The 21,054-nt window shown below is 44.5% G+C and overlaps 1 protein-coding gene across 1 annotated transcript in view; it reads right to left on the bottom strand.

Moving 5' to 3' along the window:
* The window catches only part of LOC148540302 (uncharacterized), a 181,211-nt gene that overhangs the window by 143,375 nt on the left and 16,782 nt on the right, over window positions 1–21,054 (bottom strand). Inside the window, exons 2-3 of the mRNA XM_088443136.1 lie at window positions 12,594–12,809; window positions 5,516–5,644 (exon numbers count right to left, since the gene is read on the bottom strand). Of these exons, the coding sequence (XP_088299262.1) occupies window positions 5,516–5,644; window positions 12,594–12,809 (345 nt within the window). The remainder of the gene's footprint in view (window positions 1–5,515; window positions 5,645–12,593; window positions 12,810–21,054) is intronic.

Below are 21,054 nucleotides of genomic sequence, written 5' to 3'. Positions count from 1 at the left end.
GTCCAAACCAAAAAAAAATATATTTTCTGTGTTTGTGAATTGTGTGCGCAGTAGCCGCACGTGCATCAACAAAGTAGTGCCAAGCGTGCGCCTGTGTCATAAGTAAAGGGCCAGCTGGCTTGACCGTTAAAGGGTGCTGTAACCCCCAAAGTACACTCCAGTCCAAACCAAAAAAAAAATTATTTTCTGTGTTTGTGAATTGTGTGCGCAGTAGCCGCACGTGCATCAACAAAGTAGTGCCAAGCGTGCGCCTGTGTCATAAGTAAAGGGCCAGCTGTCTTGACCGTTAAAGGGTGCTGTAACCCCCAAAGTACACTCCAGTTCAAACCAAAAAAATAATATTTTTTGTGTGTTTGTGAATTGTGTGCGCAGTAGCCGCACGTGCATCAACAAAGTAGTGCCAAGCATGCGACTGTGTCATAAGTAAAGGGGACGGCTGGCTTGACCGTTAAAGGGTGCTGTAACCCCCAAAGTACACTCCAGTCCAAACCCAAAAAATATATATTTTCTGTGTTTGTGAATTGTGTGCGCAGTAGCCGCACGTGCATCAACAAAGTAGTGCCAAGCGTGCGCCTGTGTCATAAGTAAAGGGCCAGCTGGCTTGACCGTTAAAGGGTGCTGTAACCCCCAAAGTACACTCCAGTCCAAACCAAAAAAAAAATTATTTTCTGTGTTTGTGAATTGTGTGCGCAGTAGCCGCACGTGCATCAACAAAGTAGTGCCAAGCGTGCGCCTGTGTCATAAGTAAAGGGCCAGCTGTCTTGACCGTTAAAGGGTGCTGTAACCCCCAAAGTACACTCCAGTTCAAACCAAAAAAATAATATTTTTTGTGTGTTTGTGAATTGTGTGCGCAGTAGCCGCACGTGCATCAACAAAGTAGTGCCAAGCATGCGACTGTGTCATAAGTAAAGGGGACGGCTGGCTTGACCGTTAAAGGGTGCTGTAACCCCCAAAGTACACTCCAGTCCAAACCAAAAAAAAAATTATTTTCTGTGTTTGTGAATTGTGTGCGCAGTAGCCACACGTGCATCAACAAAGGAGCAGCGCCAAGCGTGCGCCTGTGTCCCATAAGTAAAGAGCCGGCTGGCTCATTTCTTAAAGGTTGGTGTAACCCACAAAGTGCAGTACTCTCCAGCAAAAATAAAAAAATATTTTCTGTGTTTAGCCGCACGTATATATCAAATCGATATAACATAAATGGAGGACCAAACTTTCTCCGATAAAAATAAAATAGAGAAAGATCAAGAACCACTTCCTCCTAGTGCTGAAGCTGCTGCCACTAGTCATGACATAGACGATAACATGCCATCAACGTCGTCTGCCAAGGCCGATGCCCAATGTCATAATAGAGGGCACATACAATCCCAAATGACAAAGTTCAGGAAAATGACCTTGAAAAAAACATTTAAATCAGCTGAAGAGAAACGTAATCTTGCCAATATGCCATTTACTACACGGAGTGGCAAGGAACGGCTAAGGTCGATCCCTAGTATGTTCATGACTAGTGGTTCAGCTTCACATGACGATGGAAGCCCTCCTCCCACTAAAAAAATCAAAAGAGTTAAGCTGGCAAAAGCACAGCGAAGAACTGTGCTTTCTAAGAAGATATCTCAAATCCCCAAGGAGAGTCCAAGTGTGGTGGTGGTTGCGATGCCTGACCTTCCCAGCACTGGACGGGAAGAGGTGGCTCTTTCCACCATTTGCACGCCCCCTGCAAGTGCTGAAAGGAGCACCCACAGTCCACTTGCTGATATGCAAATTGAAGATGTCACTGTTGAAGTACAACAGGATGAGGATACTGGTGTAGCTGGCGCTGAGGAGGAAGTTGGCGAGGAGGATTCTGATGGTGATGTGGTTTGTTTAAATCAGGCTCTGGGGGAGACAGTTGTTGTCCGTGGGATGAAAAAGCCCATCACGGTCATGCCTGGGCAGAAGACCAAACATTCCACCTCTTTGGTCTGGCAATATTTCTATCCAAATCCGGACAACAACTGTCTTGCCATATGTACCTTATGTAAAGATGGAATAAGTAGGGGTAGGGACGTTAACCACCTAGGAACATCCTCCCTTATACGGCACCTGCAGCGCGTTCATAATAAGTTACTGTCAAGTTCAGAAACTTTGGCTAAGACCGTAAGCAGTCCAGGGACACCTAAATCCCTTGTCCTGTTGTATCCAAGCGCCAGCAAACCACACCGTCAACTCCCTCCTCGTCAATTTCCTCCTTAGTCAGGATCGGAAGTAGTCCTGCAGGCCATGTCACTGGCATGACTGACTCACCTATCCGGGATTCCTCCGGAGGATCCTGCATTGCTACGCCTCCTGCTGCCGCTGCTGCTGTTGCTGCTGCTGGGAGTCGTTCATCATCCCAGAGAGGAAGTAGGAACACCACTACTTTTACTAAACAATTGACCCTCCAACAGTCCTTAGCGAGGAGGATGAAGTACGACAGCAGTCATCCTGAAGCAAAACGTATAACTGAGGCCTTGACTGCTATGTTGGTGTTAGACGTGCATCCGGTATCCGCCATTAGTGCAGTGGGATTTAGACAATTGCTGGAGGTAGTGTGTCCCTGGTTCCAAATCCCGTCTAGATTCCACTTCACTAGGCAGGCGATACCGAGACTGTACAGAAACGTCAGAAAAAGTGTCCTCAGTGTCCTGAAAAATGCCGTTGTACCCAATGTCCACTTAACCACGGACATGTGGACAAGTGGAACAGGGCAGACTAAGGACTATATGACTGTGACAGCCCACTGGGTAGATGTATCACCTTACGCAGCAACAGCAGCAGCGTCACCAGTCGCAGCATCTCAGAAACACCAGCTCGTTCCAAGGCAGGCTACGCTGTGTATCACCGGTTTCAGTAAGAGGCACACCGCCGACAACCTCTTAGAGAAACTGAGGGAAATCATCGCCCAGTGGCTTACCCCACTTAGACTCTCCTGGGGATTTGTGATATCTGACAACGCCACCAATATTGTGCGGGCATTACATCTGGGCAAATTCCAGCACGTCCCATGTTTTGCTCACACAATAAACTTGGTGGTGCAGAATTTTCTGAAAAGCGACAGGGGCGTGCAGGAGACGCTTTGGGTGGCCCGAAAAATTTCAGGCCACTTTTGCCATTCAGTGACTGCGTGCCGAAGACTGGAGCGCCAGCAAACACTCTTGAACCTGCCCCGCCATCACCTGAAGCAAGAGGTTGTGACGCGGTGGAACTCAACCCTCTATATGCTTCAGAGGATGGAGGAGCAGCAAAAGGCCATTCAAGCCTATACATCCACCTATGACATAGGCAAAGGAGGGGGTATGCACCTGACTCAAGCGCAGTGGAGAATGATTTCCGTGTTGTGCAAGGTTCTCCAGCCCTTCGAACTTGCCACACGTGAAGTCAGTTCAGACACTACCAGCTTGAGTCAGGTCATTCCCCTCATCAGGCTTTTGCAGAAGCAGCTGGAGAAAGTGAAGGAGGAGCTAAGACAGAGCGATTCCGCTCAGCATGTGGGACTTGTGGATGAAGCCCTTCATTCGCTTTGCCAGGATTCCAGGGTGGTCAATCTGTTGAAATCAGACCACTACATTTTGGCAACCGTGCTCGATCCTAGATTTAAAGCCTATGTGGTGTCTCTCTTTCCGGCCGACACAAGCCTGCAGAGGTGCAAAGACCTGCTGGTGAACACACTGTCAGCTGAAGCGGAACGTGACACGTCAACAGCTCCTTCTTCATTTTCTCCCGCAACTGGGGCTGCCAGGAAAAAACTTAGGTATCCTAAGCAACCCGCTGGCGGTGATGCAGGGCAGGCAGGACCAAGTTTGGACATCTGGTCCGGACTGAAGGACCTGGCAACAATTTCTGACATGTCTCCTGTCACTGCATATGATACTGTCACCATTGACAGAATGGTGGAGGATTACATCGGTGACAGCATCCAAGTAGGCATGTCAGACAGTCCATACCTGTACTGGCAGGAAAAGAGGCAATTTGGAGGCCCCTGTACAAACTGGCTCTATTTTACCTGACTTGCCCCCCCTCCAGTGTGTACTCCGAAAGAGTGTTTAGTGCAGCCGGGAACCTTGTCAGCGAAAGGCGTAGGAGGTTGCTTCCACAGAATGTGGAGAAGATGATGTTCATCAAAATGAATTATCAGCTCTTCCAGGGAGACCAGCCTCCAGAACGTACAGAGAGACCTGTGGTGGTGGATTCAAGTGGGGACGAGTTAATACTTTGTGAGGATGAGGATGTACACACTGAAGAGGGTGAGGAATCGGTGGATGAGGAGGATGAGGATGACATCTTGCTTCCGTAGAGCCAGTTTGTGCAGGGCCAGATTAATTGCCAGCTTGTTTTGTGGGGGCCCAAACGAACCAATCATTTCAGCCACAGTTGTGTGGCAGACCCTGGCGCTGAAATGATTGGTTTGTTAAAGTGTGCATGTCCTGTTTATACAACATAAGGGTGGGTGGGAGGGCCCAAGGACAATTCCATCTTGCACCTCTTTTTTTTCTTTGCATTATGTACAGTTTGGGGCCTAGTTTTTCAAACTGCCATCCTGTCTGCCACTGCAGTATCACGCCTAGATGGGTCACGTGTTTGTGCCGACCACTCGTGTCGCTTAGCATAGTCATCCAGCTTCCTCGGTGCAACCTTTTGGACATAAAAACACTATTGTGAGGTGTGAGGTGTTCAGAATAGACTGGAAATGAGTGGAAATTAAGGTTATTGAGGTTAATAATAGCATAGGAGCAGAAAAACCTACAAATTCTGTGATTTTAGCTGTTTTTATGCTTTTTTTCAAAAAAATACAGATCCAAAACACAAAACCCAGAACCCAAAACACGGAAGGGTGGTTTTGGCAAAACCAATCCAGATCCAAAACACGAAGAAAGATCCAGATCCAAAACCAAAACACAAAACACGAAAAGTGGCCGGTGCACACCCCTAATATATATATATATATTATAGACAATTTTTCTTGGCTTTGGGAGATCCCAGGTACAGTATCTGTAAATCCTCCTAAACATACCAGTATTTGGAGTGGAACCCTGGTTAATTTGTTTCTTTAGTACTTTTATTAATATCACATTGTCTAATTTCCTTTGTAATGGTGTTAAATTTGTTGTTAGAGCTGCGGAAATGTATTACACCTTCTAAACCTTGCTCATATCAAAAAATCATCTTCTATCTTTACCTATTATTTTAAAGAATTGAATTGATAAATGCTAACTAGAAGTTGATTGGTTGCTCTTGGCAACTTCTCTATGTGTCCATGTTTCCACTAGTTTGATACATTTGTAGCTATACTCCAGTACTGTAACTATATTGGTAACCAGACTTGTATAGCATATTTATACATGACTTGAAGCATGCTGGCTTATCGCATGGCATAATTGTGAAAGGCTGTACTAATCTCAGCACAAATTCGGAACATATTTGTATTTGTTAATGACAGAAATGTGTATGTACATATACTATAACACTGATTACATGTGCAATAACGTGTTCATATATTTACCTGCATCCACAAAAGAATGAAGTGCCTGCTGGTAGTAGAACTCTGCCATGTCATAGTTTCTCAGCTGGCTGTATGCAAAAGCCAAGTTGCACAGGCACTGTCCTTGTGCGTTCCTGTCTCCCAATGATCCTAAAATGCATCATAAAATCATTGATGTGAAATAGATCCACTCAGATAAATATGTCAGATAAAGATGTTTCCTTTCTTACTATTGCTTCAGTCATGTCAAATAGCCCCTTTCGGTATTATTATTATTATTAATATTATTATTCATATAATTAAAACACATAGGGGTCTATTTACTAAGCAGTGTTAGGAGACAGAGTGAAAAGTGGTTAGAAAGTGATAAGGTGCCAGCCAATCAGCTCCCACCTGTCATCTCGTATGCTGTGTTTGAAAAATGACAGTTGGGAGCTGATTGGCTGGCACCTTATCACTTTCTTATCACTTTTCACTCTGTCTCCTAACACAGCTTAGTAAATAGACCCCATAGAGTAGAAGGGACAAAACTACATTGCCATCAATGTACATTTGTACATCTGTGTGCGGCTGAGTTTGAATCTTTGCAAAAAGGGCTCCATTGTGACCAGCCATGAATTTTACCCCATGCCAAGTTACGTTGTGCTTCATCTATGACTTTTTACGTGTGTATAACCAATTTATGTGCAGTAAATGTCACAGGCTTGCATCGCTAGTGCACTGTGGGCCTGATTCAGAGCCGCTCGCTCGGACAGAGCGCTCGCTCTGAATCAGGGCCGGGCTTTTTTTTTTTTGGAGCGTCCTCTTGACTGCTCGCATAGCTGTGGGTGACACAAATCCCTGAGAAGAGTCTAAATGTGTCAGCAGGTGCCTTGTGTGAGCCTGACCTTTCCAAAACTGTACTCGAAGAGGAGCCTCCTTCCACAACTTGTGCATCCTCTGAAAATGTGGTGATGAGCAGCATAAGTCAACATGTTGACATAGAAATTGAGGATGCTACTGTGGAAGTGTGCCAGGATGAGGAGGATATTTGTGTAGCTGATGCTAAAAAGGATTTTGATGATGAGGATGCTGATGATGAGGATGTTGTTTGTGTAAATCAGGCCACAGTGGAAACATTTGTTGCCCATGATAAGGAAAAGCCCATTGTCATTCCTGGACATAAAACAAAAAAATCCACTTCTAATGTGTGGAATCATTTCTACCCAAATCCAGAAAACAATTGTCAAGCCATCTGTACCCGTTGTGATGCCAGAGTAAGTAGAGGTAGGGACCCAAACCATCTAGGAACCTCTTCCCTGTTACCTAATCTACTGCGCATCCATCAAAAGTGTTTGCAAAATTCAGAAACTTTGGTTAAAAAAGTAACAACAAGCAGGCAAGAGTCTGGTGATTTGATTTTAGATGCTCTGACTTAAGTCCTGTATGCCCTTGAGCACCGGCTTTAGTAGATGATGTACAGTAGATGAACAAGTATCGTCATGACTGGTGGCAATGGCAGCAGCTCCAGCCCTAGTATGTGGTTCCTGCTCTCCTCTCAACTGATCGTTCTCCATATCAACAAACACGAATGAAGTGGGGTACAGCACACATGTCAATTTGTACCAATTTTAAATATTAAACTGCAGTATCAATGACCTACAGTGTCACAATATTTTTTTATGAATAAGAAAAGAATAACACACTGCATTACAACTTGCACTGTCACAAGATTTTTTATGTGCAAGAACAGAATAAACATACTGTGCTTTTACTTAGTGTCACAATATTTTTTATGAGTAAAACACTGAGCTACCAGTTAGTGACACAATAATTTTTATGACTATGAAAAGAATAACACACTCTGCTACCACTTACAATATCACAAGATTTTTTATGAGTAAAACTCTGCGCTTCCTTCTTACAGTGTCTCAAGATTTTGCTACCACTTAAGTAAAACATTGCGCTATGACATAATGTCACAATATTTTTAATGAATAAGAATAACACACTGCGCTATGACTTTTAGTGTCACAATACGTGGATGATAAACTGCGGTCTGGCCGGCAGTGTCATTAAACAAAAATAGGTTAGCTAGCACAAACAAACAAAAACTGAAAAACAATCTTTTATTTTGAATTTTTTGTGGAATGCTAATTTTATTTAACTTTTTATTTTTTTACAATGGGGAAGAGCACCCCTTCATTGGCAGAGCATCCCTGGATGACACAGCACTCCTTTATGTATTGCAGCCCTAGCCCCTTGATGGACAGGACAACACAGCAGCACCCCCCACTTTATGTACGGCTGCCCTTCTTTATGTACTGCAGCCCCAGGCCCTTTATGGAGAACACAGCAGCAGCCCTTTGTGTTCTGCGGCCCCCTGATTGGCAGGATAATAGTGACACAGCAGCACCCCCCCCCCCCCTTCTATGTACTGCAGCCCAGCCCCTTCATGGAAAACACAGCAGCAGCCCTTTATGTACTGCAGCCACCCCAGCCCCTTGATTGACAAGACAACAGTGATCCAGCTAACCGCGCCCCCCTCCCCGTTATGTACTGCAGCCCCAGCCCGATAACACTGCACCCTTGAAAAGACAGACCAGCACAGAGCGCGAATCCGACAGAGGGATGATGACGTTTTGCCTCGTTTTGATTTCCGACTTAGCGGGAGAACCCGAGCCGGACTCGGATCCTACTTGGATCCCCTATGTTTGGGTGGGCTCAGTTCTCGGAGAACCGGAACAGCTCATCTCTACTTCTAACACATTTCATAGCTGCCTCTCTTCACTATAGCTGCGTTGACCATGCAGGTAAACATGAGCCCTGTATACCACGATCCTGCAGTGAGAAGGGCTGGGGGCTGCACTTACTCTAAGCTATTCTGCACCCTGTACTTCACATCAGTAGAGGGAACTATGGCCCTGATTCAGAGCCAGATGCTCTGAATCAGGGCGTTTTTTTTTTGTGCGGCCTCCTGGCCGCTCGTATAGCTGTGGGTGACCACCCACAGCTGTAGCGAGTGGCCAGGTTGATGGTCGCGATGGTCAAGACCATTGCGACCATCGGGCTTGCGACGAGACCCTTGTGTTAGGGTATCGTGGCCGCAAGCCCCAGAGAGATTTCGGCTCTAACAGAGCCGGAATCTCTCCACTGACATCACTCATGATGTTAGTGGGGCCGTCCCCAAATGGCAGGCGTTCTCATGGGAACGCCTCAGTTTGGGCAGCCACCCCCCCGGCCCGCCCACCAAAGGGAGCGAACTGTCACTCAACATCGACAGCTCGCCCCCTTTGGTGCGAGACTCGGAGCGACGGATTGCCCATCACTAGCCAGCTCCGACGTACGCATGCGCTGTGGGCCACCATCGACCCGGTCGCAAATCTGGCCCTATGTTCAATAGGCTGAATGTACTGAAAGGAGGTGTGGATGGTGTGATGTTGCAGACCTCTTCTGAAGTGACAGCCAGATGGGCTGGGCTGCTGTTCCATACTGCTGCTCTCACAGAAAGCACCCGTAGCACAGCTTCTGCTCCTTCCTCACCATTATCTCAGGACCCTTAGTAATTGACCTAATGGCCGGTAGACACTAGACGATATGATATCCGATCATTCAATGTCACTGACTATGCGCGCTCCCGCATGCATGCAGGTCCAATGGGCAAAATTGTCAGCGAGGGCCATGCTGCCATGTGTATGCACTTTACGATGGCGAGACCCCAGCTGGATCCAATCGCACGACATGTCGGCTGGATACACATTGTTAAATGTGTACCTAGCTTTACACTCCAACGCAGCCACCTGCAGCTGCTTCCAGCAAGTTCTGATTCATGTGACCTGCTGCTGCCTCACCAATGATCTCGCAGCTGGGCTTTTTATAACCTCTCCAGTCCCTTGGTTCTCTTTCTTGGTGCAGAGAATAAACATATTTTTGTCCACAATATTGGGCTAAACTATACAGAAATGCTTACACAAGGGCACTCCCCCCTGGGTACTAAATATCATACAGTAGAAATAAGTATGGCAAATACGACAGACAGGCATTATGTACCCTTTTTACACACACACGTATACTGTGCAAAAGTTTTAGGCAGGTGTTGAAAAAATGCTGCAAAGTAACAATGCTTTCAAAAATAGAAGTATTAATAGTTTTATTTTTATGAATTAACAAAGTGCAAAGTGAATGAACAGACGATAAATTTAAATCAAATCAATATTTGGTGAGACCAAACAGCATCAGTTCTTCTAGGTAAAAAGTCAGGGATTTTGTAGGATTATAGTCAGGTGTATGATTAACCAATCATACCAAACAGGTGATAATAATCATAATTTTCATATGTAGGTTGAAACACAGTCATTAACTGAAACACAGCTGTGTAGGAGGCTTAAAACTGGGTGAGGAACAGCCAAACTCTGCTATAAAGGTGAGTTTGTGGAAGACAGTTTCACATCACAGGTCATACACCATGGCAAGACTGAGCATAGCATTAAGATACAAGTTAGTATTACTGCATCAGCAAGATCTCTCCCAGGCAAATATTTCAAAGCAGACTGGGGTTTCAAGATGTGCTGTTCAAGCTCTTTTGAAGAAGCACAAAAAAAAGGGCAACATCGAGGACTGCAGTCGCAGTGGTCAGCCAAAAAAACTTAGTGCATGAGATGAAAGACACATCATGCTTATTTCCCTTCGAAATCGGAGGCTGTCCAGCAGTGTCATAACCTCAGAACTGGCAGAAACCAGTGGTACCCAGGTACAACCATCTACTGTTCAGAGAAGTCTGGTCAGGAGTGGTCTTCATGGAAGAATTGCGACCAAAAAGCCATACCTTCGATATGTAAACAAGGCCAAGTGACTATGCACGAAAACATAGTAACCGGGGTCAAAAAATGTCAGCAGGTGCTCTGGACTGATGAGTCATAATGTGAAATATTTGGCTGTAACAGAAGGCAGTTTGTTCGCCGAAGGGCTGGAGAGCGGTATAATAATGAGTGTCTGCAGGCAACAGTGAAGCATGGTGGAGGTTTATTGCAAGTTTGGGGCTGCATTTCAGCAAATGGAGTTGGGGATTTGGTCATGATTAATAGTGTTCTCAATGCAGAGAAAGACAGGCAAATACATTATCCATCATGCAATACCATCAGAGAGACATCTGATTGGCTCCAAATTTTTTCTGCATCAGGACAACGACCCCTTTGTGTGTTAAGTCCAGTCAATTCAATTGTAAAAGCTTATTTGCAGCACCCACATCAGTGTCGCATGTTAATTCTAAGTGCATAAAAAAGTGGGGTTATCAACCTGAACCCCATAAAAATTGGCAAATAAGATTACATAACAGTATAAAAGTATGTTAGTTGTCATAAGCAAAGTATGTTAGGTTCTTAAAAGGTGTAAAAATGTCTGTTTTTTACCTTTTTTTAAATTAACAAATTATAGTAAGCAAGTGTTTTTCACCAAATTAAAATCTATAGATTATTTTGGATTACAGACAAATGCATGTAATGTGATTTTTAACTGTTTGTAAGCAAGTTATAAAAAGAAAATTGGGAAAAAACACTTGCAACTCCAATCTGCAAGTTCAAAAACCTATTTCTCTATCTATACAACACCACAAAATATGTCCCATATAGTTCAACCCTTTTTGAGCTTTTTCAGAAAATCACCTGACAAATGACATATCATTATTGGCCAAATTATGCTATTTAAATTCCTCCAGGTGCATGATTATTCATTGGGAGGGGTGTGCCAGAGACTCTGGGCCTGATTCCGAGATGTTCGTTCATCCAGTGGTTAGGGGGTCTCCGCCTGTGCAGGACTTGTTCTGTACATGTGCAAAGCGGGTCCTGTGATTACATCCGCAGACTCCCCCATGCCACAGCATGATTGACATGCTGCAGAATTTGGGGGGGTGGAGCGGGGACGTGAATGGTCACCATTACCCGAAATGGGGACGATTTGCCCCCATTTTCCAGTAGGGACGAGACCAAGGCCTCTGAAATGACCAGCCTCCAGTCAGGCTGCAGGAGATGAAACCAAAGAAGCAATTGTCGCAATGGTTGCGATGGTGCTCGTAAATGCAGCAATTTGGTGCCTGACACCTCTATCTGCATTTGCATTAAGACGGACCGAATTCCAAAGCTGCTTGTGTGCGGCTCTGCAATTCCATCCATCTCTGATTCAGGCCCTTTGTACAGTATCATTTTGACCTTGAAATAAGGATCTTTACCTACTTTTCACCTACTAGCATACATGCCTACCCTCCCGGTTTTCGCAGGAGGCTCACGATTTTTCACACCCCGGGAAGGGTAGGCATTTCTCCCACATTCTTCCCACTTCCTAGTGAAGTGGGCAGAATTAGGAGAATTTCCGCGGCAATCGCGGCTGTCCATGCAGGGGGCGGGGCTTAATGACGCGATTTGGCCATTTGGCTCCACCTCCTATTTAAGCCAAAAGCGGGCATTTTACCGTGAGGGGGCGTGGCTTAATGCCATGAATTGTCAGGCCCAGCCCCCATCACCACCCACCTGCCTCTCCTCCCAGGGCTTCTCCCGGGGAAGAGACAGCAAAGGTAGGCAATTATGCTACTAGGGGCCTGTACACTAAAATCAACTCTTATTGAGACCCTATGGAACCCATGGCTAATTGAATTTGGGCCTATATATGTGCATTGTCAGATTGTCATTGATCCATCTATGCCTGTTTGAAGTGGCCAGATCTTTTCTGCATAGCAACTTCTACTCTTCCCTCTATGAAACCTGCTTCATTTGGAAATGATGTTTACAAGGACAATTAATTCAAAATTAATTTGATTCAGATGAATTAGAAAAAGTAGTGAACAGAATCTTAATTTTCTTTAAATGTTATTCAGGATTCTCTGAAAATCAGCAAGCTTAATGTCATTCATAACACTAATTTGGGGACTGTGATGGCAACATTCATCTGATGTATTCATTTCAGAATCTTAATTTTATCCTTAGTGCCAATACATCATTTTAAAACTGTGATGTAAAAAATTGTTTATTGGCCAATGACTCAAGAAAAGAGTAAAGAGCTATTTAATGGAAATATCGATTGATCTGCAAGACTGCTTTAATTAATACACATAATGAGTATAATACCCTACCGTACATATCTGCTGCTTCGGCATGGCTCCTGAGTGATTTTTCATATTGGTAAAGAGCGTTGTCAACGGCTCCCAGGTTTTGGAGTAATACAGCCATTTTTCTTATCGAAAATTGTTTCCCACTACACAGGTTCATACTTTCTATAAAGCACTTTTCAGCTTCACTAAAACATTTTATTTCAGCATAGTGCAGGCCTATATGGTTATATAGTGTTCCTGGAAAAAATAAAAGATGGAAAAGTAACACATCTTTGTATATGGAAACAAATAAAGCTCTACAAATAGGGGTCAAGATGATAAATAAATTGTAACTATAACAACTTCTATTCAAAACAGACTATGTGGGGTCTGAATAGAGTTATATAAATATAAAGTGATACAAAAGAAGAGAGCAGTACTATATACATATGTGTGTGTGCGTGTGTGTGTGTGTGTGTATACAGGGTTGGACTGGCCCATAGGGATACAGGGAAAATTCTCCTTGAAGGCCCCCCCCCCACATTTCTAATGGTGGAGCAGGATCATGGATGAACTTGGGTGTTTGATTTGTTTCTATGGAAACTACACCAAGATTAGCCCTCCTGCCAATTAAAGTGGGTGGTCCTGACACACCCATGTACCCTCTTTTATAAAGGGGCCCTGTTCTTTGCGGTATGCAGTCGGGAAGCTGGTGGACCTAATCCCGACAGCCGGCTTCCCGACTGCTTATTCCCAGCGAGGGTTAAATGACAGGCGTCTAAATCTAGACGCCTGTCATTTTACAGACGCCGGGAGACCGGCGCCCGGCATCTAGATCGAAGGGACGCCAGGTACCGAGCGCGGATAGCCGCGGGGGGGGGGAGGGTTAGGTTTAGGGTTCCGGGGGGAACTTAGGGTTAGCCCCCCCCTGGGAGGTTAGGTTTAGGCTAGGGAAAGGGGGGTTAGGGTTAGGTTTAGGCTAGGGGAAGGGGGGTTAGGTAAAGGCAGCGGGGAAGGGGGGATTAGGGTTAGGCACTGGGGAAGAAGATTAGGGTTAGGCACCCCCTAAGGGAGGGTTAGGGTTAGGGGAGGGAATCAGGTTAGTCAATACTTACCTTAGGGACGATCGGGATTTTCACCCATGTCGGGCAGCCGCTGTCGGGATTCCAACCGCCGGACATGCGTCCGGCGGTAAATCATACAGATTCCGTTCTTTGCATGTCCTCTATAATGGTTGGCCAAGTCCATCTGTTTTGGACCCCTCTCGTGGCTGGCCAGACTCCTTAAGCTTGGGCCCCTACCACTGCATTACCTAGTGGGACCTTTATGCCCCAGTCTGACACTGTTTGTATACAGTGCTGCTCTCTTCTTTCTTCTTTTGTATCAATATTTGTAAATGGCTATGGATTTATATGTCTGATCTCTGGGCCTGATTCAGAGCCGCTCGTAAGCGGCCACTCGTTCGCTCCGAGCGATGTTCGCACATCTGCGCATGCGTATGGGTCGTAATGTGCATGGGCCAACCAGTCAGTGCGGTCGGAAATCGAGCGCTCGCAAAATAGCGAGTGCCTGCTAATTTCAGTGACAGGATGAGGCGTTTGTGGGTGGTAACAGGGGAAGGTGCTTGAAAACGGGGAGTGGTGATCCGAGCGCAGGCGTGCCAAAAGGTCAAAACGGGCGTTTTAAGGGTGTGCATAATTAACAAAGCAGCGTCATCGATCACGTCACTTGGTTGTTTCTTAGCCTGAACTGTTCGCATGATTGCGGTAGGAAAATCCTACCACAAGCTCTGCGAGCAGTTCAGACGCCTTTCGATGTACTCAATTAATCTAATAAATAGCGGAGATGACGTAGGATGCGAGCGGCCAGGGGGGCGTCTTTACAAAATAGCGAGCGCATGTTTCGTTCACTTGCTCAGACATAGAGGCGTCAACAGACCGCAAACAGTGAGCGCTCAATTTAAATAGCCGGCCCCTTTTTCTGAACGAGCGAGCGCAAATAGTGTCCGGCTCTGAATCAGGCCCTCTGTTCTAAAGATCCACTAACAGAAAAGCCTTACTTTAGGCCTGGATGGCATGAAATGTGACATTGGGGCCTGTTCATCAACACTAAACTAACGTTTTTAAGGACATTTTCCTTAATTACTGTTATTTTAGTATTCATGAAGACACTTAACACAAGAGAGATCACTGATATCTCCTGGTTAAGTCCACCTGCGTTAATTTCCACACTCCCCATACATTAGTATGGGGATATGGAAATTAGGCTATTCATCAAATTCCGAAAATTATGTATTTTTGGAATTTGATGGAGTTACAGGTTAAGTCTCCCATATCCAAAATGCTTGGGACCAGGGGTATTTTGGATATCTGAATATTCCGTATAAACTATAAACACATAATGCATTTATGTTCTATATACACCTTATACACACAGCCTGCAGGTCATTTTATACAATATTTTTAATAATTTTGTGCATCAAAAAAAGTTTGTGTACATACATGAAATTCATTTATGCTTCATATACACCCTATACACAAAGCCTGAAGGTTATTTTATACTGCATTTTAATAATATTGTGCTTTAAACAAAGTTTGTGTACATACATGAAACACCCTATACACAGAGCCTGACCGTTATTTTATACTGCATTTTAATAATGTTGTGCTTTAAACAAAGTTTGTGTACATTGAACCATCAGAAAGCAAAGGTTTCACTTTCTCAGTCATGCTAAATATATTCTGTATTTCGGATATTCCGTATTTCGGAATATTGGATATGGGAGACTCAACCTGTACTATACCCCACTGTGAAGTGGCGTATAGCTAGCAGGTTATACTTACATGGATCAGCATGGGCAGGTCCTCCTCCGCTCCCTCCGGCATTCCCTGGTCTCTCCTCTGGCTTCGGTGGCTGCTCTGACACGTGTTCTCCAGGCAGAACACAGTAAAGTTTAGAAAAATAAAACGACGTGTTTTTTTTTCTAAACTTTACTGTGTTCTGCCTAGAGAACAGTGTCAGAACAGCAGACGGAGCCGGTGGTGGCTGCAGCGGCCAGGTAAGTCGGGGACGGTGGAAAGGTGAGCGGATGGGGGAGGGTGGGTTAGGGGTGGGTGCACAGAATTACCTGAGCTGTAGACAGTGCTGCGCATGTGCTGGTTTTACGGATGTAACAGCGCATGCGCAGCACTGATTACAGCTGCGGTAAGGTAGAGCAGATATGGAAAAGTATATACAGTATTTCCTGAAAAGCTGTCATCGCAAAACTTACAGCTTTTCGGAATAGATACTGATGGAGAGGAAGAATGATGAATTCCTCCGGTAATTAGGTAGAACTCCATGCGAGTTCTAAACCTAATTAACTCCATCGTTGTTTTAGTTATGATGAATAGGCCCCATAGTTAGGGATTTTAATTCTAATCATCAAGGGCTTTTCTGGTGTTTTGCAGCTTTTGAGGAACTTGAGGAACTTCTACGCTTTAGCAAGCACCCTACCCACAACCATCGCCAAACTCATCATCACTGTTAATCACAGAATAATCCCATGAAAATAGTAAAGGTACGAATTTGAATTATCCTTCTGGAAAACGGTATAAAGCTATTGATGTGATATAAGTTCGGAGTTATAGTTGCTAATCTGAGTGTATGTTGCATGTTTCACAAATAAAAAGTCCACAGAGATAAATTTTAGCTTTAAGCTGCCACTGTGTCACATAATGCTATAGAATGTATGTTGCCTTGGGGTGTCTAATGGTGCTCTGTGATGCTATAATTAGCCTAGTTTTAAATGTCTTCTGGGGGCTTTGAAGATTTTATTTTTATTTATTCCTACATAGTAGGAGGTCTCATCAATATGAGTAACATGTCCGAGGCATGGCGTAAAGTCCTCTTTGGCAGTGGTTCTCTGCAAGTATAAAATACATGTATAGATGTGCCTAGTTGTAAAAATTAGATTTTATTTTGTAGAGCAATTTTTAGGAATTCTGAGGGCCAACTGATCAATTTCACTCCATAAAACAATTTTGCACTAGCTCTGAGCTGGTGGACATCTGGGCTATCCTTTACTTTAAGTAGGACATATTTTTCACCATCCAGTCTCCCTTTGGAAGAGAGGTGCATTTCTAGGTGCACTTTGCCCATTTTAATAAGAACAGTTCTAATGTACCCTCACCCTATTTAAGCCATAAATTAGGTTAATGAGTGTTTTAGAATAAGAACAGAGTATTATAATATATTTCAATGAAAGGGATTGTTACAAAGTGAGGAGGATTGGCCTTGATGTGTGACATTTATGTTTTGAACACTGCACCTCTTCAGATTTATCCACCACTCTGTAAACCTCGGTGCAATACTAATTTATGGAGGCTTCTTCTGAAAGCAGAACATAGATATGATCTTAGAAAAAATTTGCAGAGCATGTCACATGTGCTTCATAATTGAGGTTCAGAGAAAAAAATAGTTAATTGGCCTAAAATGAAGCCTATAGCATTAGATCTGCTCTGGTATTTGAAATATCTGATGTCCATTTTTTATTCAAGAATTTATTTTATCTATATTTGTTTTAGTAATAAGAGATTTGTTATTCTGGCATTTTATTCAAGTGATTATTACTTCTAATGCTAACTGTGCTAACTAAGCATACTACAAAGATACCATCAGTGGTGTCACTAGGGAGATGCAGGGGGTGCGGGCCCTACCAGGTGACACCATCTATGGGAGTCACACCAAAATAGCAAACCTGCTCTGCTACTTTAGTGTCACCTCCTCAGGTGGTGTCACCAAGTAGAGCATGAGTCCACGAAGAGTCCTTACATCATACTTGCCTACCCTCCCGATTTGGTCGGGAGCCTCCCGAAAATCGGGTGCCGCTCCCGACCTCCCAGGAAGGCAGGCAAGTCTCCCGGGCACCAGCGACCCGTCCGCCCCCCCCCCCTCACTCACCATAAAAATCCCGGCAGCGGAGGGGCCAGTGACGTGATTCGCGCTGAATAGCGTCATCACGGCCCCGCCCCCTGCCTCACAATGCCTTTAAAAATGGCATTGTGAAGAGGGGGCAGAGCCGCGATGACGCGATCGTGCTGCCACACCCCCATGCTCTGCCCCAAAATGTTCATCATCGCCTGGCCACGCCCCCTTTTCACTGCAACCCGCCCCCCGCCGAGAAGCCTGACAGCTCCCTCCCGGAAGGAGGGAGTGAATTGTCGGCATGTATGCCTTACATGCTGCACTCGGTGTCACCACCCATAGTGGCGCCACTGAATACTATAGAGATAGTTCTCAAAACATAGTGACAGGATCAGAATGTCTGAACCTGGGTGCTTTTTCTAATGCACAATGGGCCTGATTCAGCATGAACCGCAATTGCAACTGCGCAGATCGGCCGATTGTTACATACTTCGCTTTCATATGCACCGCACTGCGCGTGTGCGGCAATCGCACTGCGATTACTGTGGAATCTATCGCAGAGTGAGTGACAGATCATGAGCATTTGGGGGTGGCAACATGGTAGTAGTTGCAGAAACGCAGGCGTGCCTGTCTGTTTGAGCGCCGTTGCATGGGCATGCATAAATTAGCCACTGCGATTGCCTACACAGCTTGAGTACTCACTGCGTGCGACGAGACTTGCAAATTCTGAGACAGGCCAGACCTGCTGTAACGTTGTGTGAGGGGCCGATGTTACTGATGTATATACAGGACTGTGAGGTATTACGTGTGAGTAGGCAGTAGTGGGAGTCTCTATGCTGGCTGAGCGGTGGCAGACATTAGCATATTTTCGCAGATTTATTGCGTGTGATTACGCAGCTGCGATTCGAGCTGAATCAGGCCCAATGACCTTCATGTAGTTAGATGCAAATTGCAGCTTTTGTAAAGCAAAACCATCTAGTGACCAGTCTGATTAGAAATGACTAAAATTATATCTCACACCACTATTAAACACAAAGGGGTACATTTACTAATGATTGATTTTGAGTTTTGTATGATTTCACATTCGATATGCATTCAGTTCTCATTCAACTTTGCCTTTAGAGATTTACTAAAGGCAAAACCGAATGTCAAATTGAACATAAAACCGATTCCCACTCAAATCCAACTTAACATCGGCAAAACATCAGCACTTTTACAATATACAGTACATACAGAACCCACATTTGCTAATATTCGATTTGAAAAGGAACTTCAATGGTGAGAACCATTCATTGGCTGAGAGAGGCGGAGGCTTGCCTCTCACAGCCAATGAACGCTCACCCATGCATTTCTAAGTGAAATGCCACGGCTGAGCTGACTTTCGGGAAGTACTGTCCTTAGAGGAATGTACTTATGCCCGTGGGTCTGGACTTTGCTTGTTTTTTTATTTTTGGAAGACGTGGATGCCTACATGGACAAGAGGACATGTACAGGGATAGTAGGTGAGTATTTGTGAGTTGGAGTGTTATAAAGTTCTACTTTCACGGTGTGTGTCTTGTGTTTATTTTAATACTTCTTTTGCAGGTGAACTAGAGGTATCAGCGGGCCATTAATGCCTTGAATGCTGGTACTTGTGGTACTCCAAGTACCAGCATGCGGGGGAGGCTTGCTGAGACCTCCTAGTTCCCCTGTAAAAGACAATGTTATTTTTACACACAATTAACCCGGCACCCACTGGCCAGGGGTGCCGGGGATAGCCCTGGACTAACAGTCCTGGCCTGGGGTGCCTTGGAGAGGGGGAACCCCTTATTGGGGTGCTCCCCACCTCCCCAGGGATCCCCGTCCTGGGCTGACTAATGGTCAGGTATAATGCTTTGACCGGGGCACCCGGTGAAATGGTACCCTGGATGTGGCATTACACCCCCGCTAGAAAGAGTCCGGTGTTAATTTTGGAAAATACAGGGGACCCCTACGTCTTTTGTCCCCCGTATTTTCACAACCAGGACCGGCTCAGAAAAGCCTGGTGCAGGTTGTGCTTTTAGGGGGGGACTCCACATATTTTTTTTTATTTTATCACCTTACTTTTAACTTTTTTCCACACAAAAGCATACACAGATCTCACTGATTTGTGCATGCATCTGTGTAATTCACAACTGCACATGCTAAAAATTCCAGCATGAAGCAGGCCTATTATTTTGGTGATTTTGTGTTCGATTCTGTGTTCGATTTGGACATGGACATGCAAAATCGAACCAAATTAAATTTGATTTAAAAAAGGCTTCCAAAATCGGTATTTAGTAAATGTGGGATTTTGACAGGGATTTCTGCATTCAATTTGATTCGATTTCAGGTGAGCTGAATAAATATAAAATTGAATGCAAAATCGAACTTTGATAAATATACCCCAAAGTCTTGTAACCACTGAGATGTAGTTCAAGAGCTGACACTCTTGGGAAGTCTTTGGTTACTCCCTGGCTGACTGTATATAAAATATATTCGCAGTCCAAAATCGTCAGTTTCTCTTAACCAAAAATATGTTCCTCCATTAAGCTTGACTTATAAAAGTCAAGCATATTTGACATGAATATTTTTAATAACACATGGTCAAAATATTGTTAATTGGAGTTTAATATGACAAAACATCACAATGCTAAGTGAATAGAATTGGTGATAACAAATTGGCATGCTGAAACTTAAATGAAAAACAGTTTTAAAGTAAAACAGAAATAATACAGAGAAATTGTAATATCGCATTCACATTCTCATCTGTAAAATCTGCTCCCTGGGGATAGCTGGAAGATAAACCATCAGCCAAAGATTGAGCTGACAATTTATAAAATCATGTGAATCTATTTTGTTTTCCCCAAACCCTATTCCTCAGTGATATCACAGTAAAAGTTGTGCTGATATGCTAATCTATTAGTTTTACATATGTTTTATTGCCCTTTGTCCAAAACTAGTTGTGATATTAGGATCTATAAATATTAATTTTAATTCTCTTCTGGAACATAGCAGAAATAGGATATTATGGGGGAAATGTATTAAACCTTCTAAAAAGTAGACAAGTGGAGAAGTTGCCCATAGGCTACCAATCGACTGCTATCTTCTATTTATCAAGTACATTCTATAAAATGTGAGGTACTGTGGAAGCTGATTGGTTGCAATAGACAACTTCTACCCTTCTACACTCTTTAGAAGGTATTAATTAGGGGTGAGCGGGTTCGGATTTCTGAAATCCGAACCCCCCCGAGCCCCCCCGATCCGAGTCCGATCCGAGTCAGGCTCGACTTTTCCCGCCTGACTCGGATCTGACATCGAGGCAAAACGTCATCATCCCGCCTTCCGAGTCTCGCGGGTTTTGGATCCTATATAAGGTACCCGCGTCGGCGCCATTTTCTCACTCGGCTGTGGACAGTGAAGAGGGAGGGAGGGAGTTAGTGCTGTGTAGTGTAGTGCTGCTGTTGTCCACTACTTCAAAGTCCATAGGGGCTGGCTGTGTTGTGCTGTGCTGCTGTTGTTAATAGGGGCTGTGTCCACTACTTCAAAGTCCATAGGGGCTGGCTGGACTGTGTTGTGCAGTCAGTTCTCCATAGGGGCT

This window comes from Taudactylus pleione, unplaced genomic scaffold, assembly GCF_031769625.1.
Source record: "Taudactylus pleione unplaced genomic scaffold, aTauple2 ptg000019l, whole genome shotgun sequence".
NCBI classification, from domain to species: domain Eukaryota; kingdom Metazoa; phylum Chordata; class Amphibia; order Anura; family Myobatrachidae; genus Taudactylus; species Taudactylus pleione.
Note: the sequence above shows the minus strand (reverse complement) of the source record. Positions and strands in the feature narration are given on the sequence as shown.